The sequence below is a fragment of the Anas acuta genome, chromosome 6, assembly GCF_963932015.1.
Source record: "Anas acuta chromosome 6, bAnaAcu1.1, whole genome shotgun sequence".
Classification (NCBI taxonomy): Eukaryota; Metazoa; Chordata; class Aves; order Anseriformes; family Anatidae; genus Anas; species Anas acuta.
Window position 1 is genome coordinate 16,588,712 of NC_088984.1, and position 9,633 is coordinate 16,598,344.

Here is a 9,633-nt window from a genome sequence, read left to right on the forward strand (position 1 = left end):
GGAGGGATGCACGCCAGTCCCAGCCCGGCTGGTTTTGCTGCAAAATGTTTAATTGAAGCATTTCATACCAACACTTAACACGAACCAGCCCCTGAGCCCTGAGCTCAGCGCCGCAGTCCCACGCTGCTCCGTGCCACAGGCTTCCCTCCTCCTCCTCCTCCTCCTCGCTGCCAGCTGGGTCCCTGGGGAGCAGAGCTACACCGGGGAGGGGAAGAACCGCCCCACCTTCCTGGGGGAGAGGAGATGAGTCAGGAGCACCAGTCCTGCCCCCTTGGTTCCCCCCAGCCCCCTCCAGCAGCACTCACGGGGGCCGTGGAGCCGTGCCCACGCAGCTCCGCAGGGCGCCGGGGAGGCAGCAGGTCCCAGGGGGGCTCAGCTGCCCCCCGTGGGGCTCCGGGGAGGCGATGGGGTGGCAGAGGGGCTCTGTGGGACAGAAGCAGATTTGAGGTTAGGGTGTCACACCCCAACCCTGCCGTGGGTACAGGGGTGGGGGTCCTGGGGGCTCACCGCGTTCACCCCCTGGGTCCGGGGCGCTGGCAGGCGTTGGCACCAGGTTCTCCTGCTCCGTCCCCACGAAGCCTCTCCAGAAGTCGGGCGGCAGGGCGAGGAGCCGAGCCACCACCTGGGCACAGAGGGATAGAGCCCGGGGCTGCTGGTGGCACCGGGGGCACCGCCGGCACCCGGGGCCCCCCTCACCTTGCTCTGCCGCGGCGTGTCCTCCATGATGGCCAGCGGCGTGGGGGTGGCCGAGCTGTGCCCCACCAGCGTGGGGCCGAAGACACGGGACAGGTTGAGGATGTCCATCTTGCAGTCGGGGCTGCGCGACACCCTACAAGAGGGGACGGGGGGAGCGTGCTGCCCGGCCCAGCGAGCCCACCCCCAGGGGATCCCATCGCCACAGGGCGCAGGGGGGTGGGCGCAGAGCCCCCGGAGCCCCTCACCTGAGCAGGTGCAGCATGAGGAAGGCCAGCGTGTCCCTGTTGGCCGGGGGCAGCTTGCCAACCACGTGCCGCAGCGCCGTGCTGCAGGCGGTCTCGTCAGGGATGTCTGCGGTGGCAGCGGGGTTTTAGCCAAGGATCGGCCCCAAACCCCACCCCGAGCCCCTGCTCGTCCCCCCGCTCACCGGCAGCCCGCAGGAAGGCCGGGTGCAGGCTGAAGGTGACCAGCGGCTCCTTGAGGCCCCGCAGGAAGTCCTTGAGCACCCCGCACACCACGTGGATGTCGGACACGTCGCCCAGGCTGGGCAGTGCGCCGCCGGCACGCAGCAGCCGCTGCTTCCACTCCCGCACCAGCGGCTCGGCGCCCGGCACCCGGTACAGCCCTGCCTGGGGGCGCAGAGGGGCTCAGCCCCGTGGGGAGCACGGCCTCACCGTGCCCCCCTGTTGTCACCACCCCGTCCCCTACCTCGGCCAAGCCGCGCGTCTCCACCTCGGTCACACAGTGCACCACCAGCGCCGGCACCAGTGGAGGCGTCGGGGGCGCAAAGTCAGCCAGGACACCCTGGGGAGGACAAGGAGAGGGGAAGGCAGTGCTGGACCCACACAGCCCCAGTCCCCAGCCCTACATCATGCCCCAGCCCATGGGGACCCCATGCTGCCCTCACCTCACGGGGCCAGGCGTGCTGGCGAGCCCGGGCTCCGCAGGGCCCGGAGCAGCACGGGCGGCACTTGGTGTGCAGCAGCAGCTGGCAGCGCCGGCACTTCAGGGCAGCCCTCCCAAAACGGAGGCGGGAGCCACAGGCACCGCAGGGCTCGGGGCGGATGACCTGGCGGGGGGGAATTTGGTCAGCACCCCCCTGCATCCCTCCTGCGTGCCCCGGGGTCAGAGGTGGGGAGGAGGCACGCACCGTTTTGGAGGTGAACTGGTGCTGGGGCTGCAGGAGGCTGGGTGGAGGGGAGGTGAAGGGGGCCAGTGCTGGCTGCCCCACAGAGCCACCCTCGGTGTGGCTGTCCTGCCCCGGGGCACGGCCACCCGAATCCTCACTGGTGCCCCACGCCGTGGCCGGCTCTGCAGAGAGAGGAGGCAGTGGAGGGGACCCCATAGGCAGGGGGCCACAGCCCCACCACAGTGGGAGCAAGCATCCCCCAGCACATCTCCTCCCTCCCCCGTGATGGCAGCACCCCCAGGCTGGTCCCACACCCCCCGCCCATGCCCCCCATCCACGACCTGCACGCGTGGAGACGCGGTGTCCCTGGCGAGAGCGGCGGGGTGGCACCAGCACGGCGGGCGGGAGGCTGCCAGCAGGTTCCGGGACCTCAGCAGGAGGGGGTGCAGGGGGCACGGTCACCTGCTGATTTAGGGGGGCAGTGAGGATGTGCCCGGCTGCAGCCCCACAGCACTCCCCATGAGCTCTGTGGTCCCGCACAGCCACGGGTGCTGTCACCCAGGACAGGGGGACAGGGGCTGCGGGGACAGAGGTGCACCCCAAGCCCTCGCAGCCCTGCAGGGCCAAAGGATGCGTCCTCCTGTCCTTCTGGCACCGGGCCCTGCACCCCCACCGCCCCCCAGCCCTGCCCAGGGCGCTGGGGTCCCTACTCACGCTGCTGGGGGGTGCCACAGAGGAGCGGTGCCGCTTTGCCACCACCACGGGGCCGATCTGCGGGGCCAGGGACACACGCTGGGGACAGAGAGAGGGAGAGGGTGAAGGGTGGGCAGGGAGCCTGATTCTAACCCTTGAGGCCCCCAACATCCACACACCAAGAGCCCAAAATGAGCGCTCTCAGCCCCACAGGGCGCATCCCGTGCCCTTGCAGCACCTGCCCCACAGCAGGTACCGTGGGGGCCGTGCAGGCCAGGCCTGCAATGCAGAGGTGCGAGCGGAGCTGCGCGCAGGATGCCCGCACGTGGGGATGAATTATTGAGGAGCCCAGCTGGGCCGCGGCGCAGGGTAATGGAGTTTCTATTGATCCAGGAGGTTTGCTGCGAGACGACGCTCCCAGCCCAGCGCCAATAAATTACCCCCCCTGCCAGCCCCGCGCTCCCCTCCTACCTGCCTCTCCTGGGCTTTGCGCTTCAGGGCCCGTGCCACCGTCACCTCGACGTCCTGGAAGGCAGAGGGGGTGCTGGGGGCTGGCTGGGCCATGTGGGGCAAGCAGCACCCCCGTATTTGTGCTCTGCCACAAGCAGGACAGGGAGCGGGGTCGCTTCTTACCACGTCATCCTCAGTGCGGTCGTAGCTGATGTCCGAGTGGGACAGGAGAGACTGGCACGAGTCATCCACCGCGGATGACCTGCAGGAAGAGCTGGGGCTCAGCACAACCGGGGCACCCCCAGACCCCAGCCAGCACCTGGGGCACCTCCACAGAGCCTGAGCGTGCCCCGAGCCCCCCCAGCCCCTCAGAGGAGAGGGTCAGGGGACGCAGGGCCACCAGCTTCGCTCACCTCCTGCCCGGTGCCAGGGCTGCCCCGAGGCGCCGGCCAGCCAGGGCTCTGAGGACGGAGCACTGTTCCCCGTTTCCCCACGGCTCCTGCATCAGTGACTCGAAGACCAGCTGCAGTTTGCGCTCCTGTGAGCCAAAGCAGGGCAGCGGTGAGGCCGGCACCCCCTGGTACCCCGCTTCACCAGCCGCTGGCCCCACCGACCTGCTTCTCCAGCTCAGCCTCGGCTCGGTGCCGCTTCTTCATCTCCACCTCCACCTGGTTGCGGGCGTGCTTCAGCTTCACCTCCAGCGCCGCCCGCTCGGCCTCGGCACGGGCCAGCTGCTCGCGGGCTCGCCGCCCGTCCTGCTCCAGCCGGCGGCATTTCTGGCGCGTCGCCTCGAAGCAGCGCGCGATGCGGATGTAGTCTGAGGGCAACACCACGCAGCACGCTGAGCGACCCCACACCCACACCCCGCGTGCCATGGGGAGCCCCCACCCGGGGGCCGCGCGCTCCCACCTTCCTCCAAGCTGCCGCCCAGCTCCAGCAGCTGCAGCGCCCGCTCCAGCTGGGCCAGCAGCCGCCCGCAGCGCTGCCGCAGCATCCCCGCACCGCGGCACGGGACGGGGCGCACCGGGGGGGTCCCCAGCCCCGCGGGTTGCAGGCTCTGGGCAGCGGCCGCCGCGCTCCGCCGTGCGCCCCCGGGCTGGCGCGGGCTGCAGGGGGCTCGGGGCCCCTCCCGGCCGGCCTATGTGGGCCGGGGGTCGGGGTGGAGCCCGGCTCGGCTCCGCCTCCCCCCGCCCCGACGGCTCCCGGAGCAGCGGGGCTGGGGGTGCCCCGGGCCCCCCGGGAGCGGGGAGCAGGGGGGTGCGCGCTGGGTGCGGGCTGGGGGTGCCGGGCGAGATGGAGGTTGGAGAAAAGAGGTGTGGGGTGTCCCGGGGGGGCACCCACGTTTGCCAGGGTGGGTGCTGCGGGAGGTGTGGGTGCTGCGGGGAGAGCGCAGGCGATGCCCTTGGTGGGGGCACAGGAGCGGGTGTCCTTGGCTGCCTCGCGGCGCCGCTGCGTGCTGGCACATGGCGCGTCCCCAGCCCGCTGTCCCCACGCATGCTAAGTGGCTGGTGGGGACATTGGGGTCACCCCGGCACCCAGCACCCAGTACATCCTCCTGCCACCGTGCCACCTCTCCACGTCTTGGTTGGGGGGGTGTCTGAGCCCCCCCCATGAGCAGAGAAGCCCACCGGACCTCTGGGCACGGCTGGGCCTGCCGCCACCTCCCGCTGTGCTGGCGAGGGGCACCCGGAGCCCCCAGCCTGCGGGGCTCCTGGCCAGGGCCATGTCCTGCAGATGGAGCCACCTCCCTGCTGCAAAGCCCGGCTGCTGCCCTCCCAGGCCCTGAAGGGAAGCTGTGCCCCCCAGGACCCCAGCCAAGAGGATCCCCACACCCTCCCTGGCACAGCCCCCGGGTCCCCCCCCGGCCCTGAGCCCCCGCGGGGCTCCGGGTGGGTTGGTGGGGCCCCGCTGAATGGCAGCCGCCCCTCCTCAGCGCCTGTCCCAACCTGCTGAAATACCGGGAATAGCAGCGGGGCTGGCGGCAGGGCTGGGCGTGCAGGGAGCCCTGCGCACACACACGAACAAGCACACACACACTCACACACACACTCAGATCCCCTTACGTGCACCCCCCAGCACCCCGGGACCCAGGAACTGAAAAGGACAGTGGGGAGAGGGCAGGGAGCAACCCCACATCCCAGGAATGTCTGAAAAACCACTAGCTTGGGCTAATCCTAGGCTGGAAAATCCAGGGCTTAAAACAGACCCCCCCCTCCAAGGGCTGACGCTTGTCAGGGTCACTCTGGGGCTGCACAGTGCAGGGGACACCAGCCAGGGCATCTCTCAACGGGGCGCTGCTGCCCTGGGAGCAGGCAGCGTGGGGACAGAGCTGTCCCAGGGCAGCCCCAGGACGGCCACCCTGTGCTGGGGAGGCGCACGGGGAGCGGAGGCCGTTTCTCTGAGAAGCTCCTTCCTCCCAAGGTTGAATATGAGTCAGGTTTTGGAGCGACTTTAATTACCGCTGGATCGATAGGCTTGGCACGGCCAAGCAAAATCCAATCCCAGCCCCAGGAGCCTTCCTGCTCAGCCCTCTGCTGCCTGGCTCCCCGACACCTGCCTCCCCGTGCCTGGCCCCGCGTGGCACCCATCCCGTGCACCCCAGCATCCATCCAGGCACCCCAGCACCCTTCACACTCATCCCTAGCGGGGGACACGGGGGTGTTTGTTCCCCTGGGGGGCTTTGCTGTGGCCACCACACGGGGCAGGGAGCTGGGAAGCCCCCAGCCTCGCACGCGGGGTTGCTGGGACCCCACACACCAACCTGCCCCTTCCCCACCTCAACGCACAGGGCAGGGTCGTGGCCCTGGGGACACCCAGCCCCGGGGACAAGGGACACTGTGGGGAGCCCTTCACATGCCCATGGACGGGCAGGGGGCACCCCCCACCCCCTGCACCCGCCTGCCTGCTTCCCGGCTCGGCCAGGCGCTGCATAAATAGCTGTTTGTGTCTCCGCTCGGCCCCTGCGTGGGAAATAATATCGGCTGATGGAACATAATGCCCTGCTTCACATGTTCAATTTTATCATTTTCCGAGGCAGGCAATCTTCGTTTAAAGCTGAATGGGCTGGGGAATGTTAATGAAGCGCCGGCGCTGCTCTGCACCGCGCTTTATCTCTTCGAGAATAATTTGGGTGAGCTCGGAAATAGAGTTCCCAGTCCCAATTCAAGCGGCGGCAGCACCGCGTGCCGATAAAAGTGTAATTCCTGGCCAGCGCGTGGCCCTGAATACATGACAGCTTAACCCTTGGGGCCCCGCGGGGATGGTGCTGGGGAGCCAGAAATGCAGGCACCGAGAGCTGGAAGCTCAAACCGCAGGGCCTGCACCCATGGGTGCTCTGCCTGCTCCAGCTCCCTGCCCAGGCTGACCCCAATCCGCGCCTCCAGGTGCCACGGACGGGTGCGCCCAGGCAGCCAAGGTCCCCCAGGCCCTGGGCCACCTCACCCGAAGGTGCTGAGATGCTTTGGCCCAGCAGATGCCAGCCCGAGGGGGCACTGAGGCCCCTCCGGGGGGTGCTATGGCCGGACCCTTCCTCCAGGAGCGAGCGGGGTGGGCAGGTTTCCAGCACCGTTAATCAGGGCTGTGAGAGCCGGGATTAATGTGCACTCCAAGGCTCTCCAGTCCCAGCTGTGATCCAGCCCTCTGCTCTCAGCCAGAGCCGCCTCCACGCGCTGAATTATCAGCCTGAGTAATTAAGTGGAGAGCTTTGTTTTAACGCAGACATCTGATGCCTTCACGCCGAGAAGCACAACAACTGTCGCGGGTGTTTATGCTCCGCGCAACACATCTGGCTCGCAGGGAGGGAACCCATCGCCGCCGCTGCGCGAGGTTGGAGGGGAGGCAGCTGGGGATGGGATGGCAGCGAGCACAGTGCAGGCTTCACCCCGGGGCATCCCCTGCTGCTCCCGGCCGCCCCGGTGCCTCTGGCAAGGTGCTGTGCTCCGGGGCTGCCCGCCAGGCAGGCGCCCGCTCCGCTGCCGCACGCGCGAGGCAGCCCGGCGTGCGGTGAGATGAGCGATAATTGCAGGCTCGGAGATAAAATGGAAATAGGACGAAACGAAACATGGGTTTATCGGAGGTAGGTGGTGCCTGGCTCACCTGATACCTGCTGCTGATAAGGGAGCCGGGATTTGGAAGAGGAGGAATGCAGATTGCAGCTGTCTGGGCCTGCGAGGAGCAGCCACCGTGCCTCGTTGCTGCGCGCAGATTAGGGGATTAGCACGGGCAGCAGGAGGTGGAGGGAGGCTGGTGCGGGGAGAAGCCAGGCTGCGGGGGGAGAGGAGACAGCAGGATGGGGAGATGCTGCTCCTGGCACTGCTGCGGATGCGCCTTGCTGCACAGCTTCCTCTGCAGCCCCCAAAATGAGGGGCACTGGGGGAAGCTGCTGATGCTCCAAGGACACGGCCCCAGAGCCACGGGGTGGCACTGGGCACATGGAGGTGGTGGTGGCCCCCAGGGGGCTGCAGCGGCTCTGGCCACCAGCCCCCTGCTGGGGGCCATGGGGCCGGGTCCCCAGGTGACAGCAGCGGCGCAATGCCACCGCGCTCCCCGTGTGCGCCAGGGCGGCCCCGTCCCCCTGCGAGGGCTGCCTGTCCCCGCCAACGGGAACTAATTCCACCAGATACTACATCAAACGCTTTAATAAAAGCCAGATATATCACACCTCTTGTCTCCTCTCCATCGATTCATTTAGCAATTTTACCCAAAAAAGGCAATCAAGTTGGACTGGGCAGATTTATTCTTTGTGATCTCCGCGCACATCTTTATTGCTCCCCATTCCCCTGCCCTCCAGGTCCTCAGAAGCATTTTTCTCTTAATATTTGTTCTATTATTTCACTAGGGATGAAGCTCTGTTGATGGGCAGTAATTGCCTGGACTGCCCTGCCTCCCCGTGATGAAGATTGGTACCTTACTGCCTGCCGCCTCCCCCTCCCCTGCTCTCCTGTCCTTCCTCGGCAGCGTTATTGACTGGGAAAGTTCATTAGCAACCCCCTTAATGACTGCGGCCACTCCGGCCCAGCCCATGAAGCGAACCTCTCCTGTGGTTTCCCTCGGTGGCTGGCTGCAGGAGATGCTGCAGGATGCTTTCTGCATCTCCGGGGCCACGTGGGTGCTGAGCCACTTCTGAGTCCCCGCCGATGCCCTTGCTGATGGACGCTGGCCCTGCAAGGGCTGTCACAGCCCCAATTTTGGGTCCATCCCCGCAGCTCTGACCCCTCCGTCCAAGCCGTGCTGGCCGGGCAGCGCAGGGGAGGTGTGGGCAGGCCGGTCCGTGCTGCTGGGGAGTTTTCGGGGGGTCCCGGGCACGCAGGGTGCTGGAGCATCCCCCGGGCTGCCTGCCCCCAGCGCCCACAGCCTCGCGAGCCAGGCTGGCGCCGAGCCAGGCGTGATGCTGGGATTAGGCACTGCCTCCTACAAATGAGCTGTTAATTATCATAATCTGGTAATTGAGAAAAATCTAATTATGCAAAGCTAATGGATTTAGAGCTGTGCTGGGGAGCACAGGCCACGGGAACACAGCTGGGCAGGACCAGCAGTGCAGGTCCATGAACCCCGGCGCTCGCAGAGCTCTGTGCTCTGCTCCGGGACACGGCCGGGTGCCCGGCCAGGGCTGAGCACCCATGGGAGAGAGCCCAGGGCATCCTCACTCTCTCCTTTCCCTGTCTGCCCTTCCTGCACCCAGCGACACGGAGGTGGTGCCACCCTCGCAGCCCTGGGCTCACGGTAGCGTGACCCCACTGCAGGTTTTGGGGAGGCTGTGGGTGAGCCCAAAGGCGCAGATGTGACACGGGTGACACCAGGCACTGCAGCTCCTCGGTGTCAGCCCAGTGTCATGGCACTGTGCTCCCGCAGAGCTGGGGCTCCTGGGGACCCCGTGTGCCCACGGCCACCTCCCCACGGGGGTGTTACCCCCATGCACACCCACACACCTCTCCCAACCCCAGTGCAGCCCTGCCTGGGCACCTTCTCCACGTCCTGGCAGGGACACTTGTGGCATTTGCCCACTTCTCCCCCTGGGGATCCCACACTAAGTGCCCGGAGATGGAGGCAGCAAGCAGGCCTGCAGCTAATTGCCCGGCCCCTGGGGGATGTGGGCTGAGAGTGCCCCGAGCTTTCCAGGGATGCTTCATTCTCTGGCTCCGGCTGGCTAAGTACGGCTGTGGTCTCAGCACTTAGCCAGCTTCCTGCTCTCCCCTCGGGTAGGGCGCAGCACCACGCCGCCCGCCCCGCGCTCAGACCTCCCCCGCCACCACCCCGCGCTCACACGCAGCATGTGGCCGGAGGAGCCCCGCGGGCTCCCCCCGCACCCTTGGGTGCCCGCGGGGCGCCCCGTGTGCCGTGCCCACCTCGCCAAGCCGGCGGCCGAGCCCGCGGCCCCGCGGCAGCGTCCGTGCAGCCTGGAGGAGTTCGCCCGGCGCTGCACGCTGCACGGCATCCAGCATGTCCTGCGGCACCGGCGCTACACCGCCCGCAACCTGCTCTGGCTGCTGGCCTTCCTGGGCTCGCTCGGCCTCCTCCTGCACGTCTACGCCAAGTGCGTGGGCTTGTACTTCCAGTACCCCCACAGCACCCAGCTGGAGGAGGAGACGGCGCGCAACAAGACCTTCCCCGCCGTCACCTTCTGCAACCTCAACCCTGCCCGCTTCTCGCGCCTCTCCGGCCACGAC

General features: G+C 67.6%; 1 protein-coding gene across 2 annotated transcripts; it reads right to left on the reverse strand.

Annotated features, from left to right (window-relative positions):
• Window positions 1-121: 121 nt before the first annotated feature.
• On the reverse strand, window positions 122-4,093 carry LOC137859009 (rac GTPase-activating protein 1-like). 2 transcript variants are annotated; one of them, XM_068687616.1, is made up of 16 exons: window positions 3,878-4,093; window positions 3,583-3,785; window positions 3,382-3,506; window positions 3,152-3,230; window positions 2,990-3,043; window positions 2,540-2,617; window positions 2,167-2,287; window positions 1,847-2,007; window positions 1,604-1,765; window positions 1,405-1,500; window positions 1,124-1,325; window positions 942-1,047; window positions 697-829; window positions 508-622; window positions 306-423; window positions 122-229 (listed from the first exon to the last, which is right to left on the reverse strand). In XM_068687616.1, exons 1-16 carry the CDS (start codon window positions 3,960-3,962, stop codon window positions 196-198), a joined length of 1,872 nt encoding a protein of 623 aa, XP_068543717.1. In that variant the 5' UTR covers window positions 3,963-4,093; the 3' UTR covers window positions 122-195. The 2 variants fall into 2 exon arrangements, with proteins under 2 accessions (XP_068543717.1, XP_068543716.1); XM_068687615.1 differs by having other exon boundaries at window positions 2,167-2,290.
• Window positions 4,094-9,633: the final 5,540 nt, after the last annotated feature.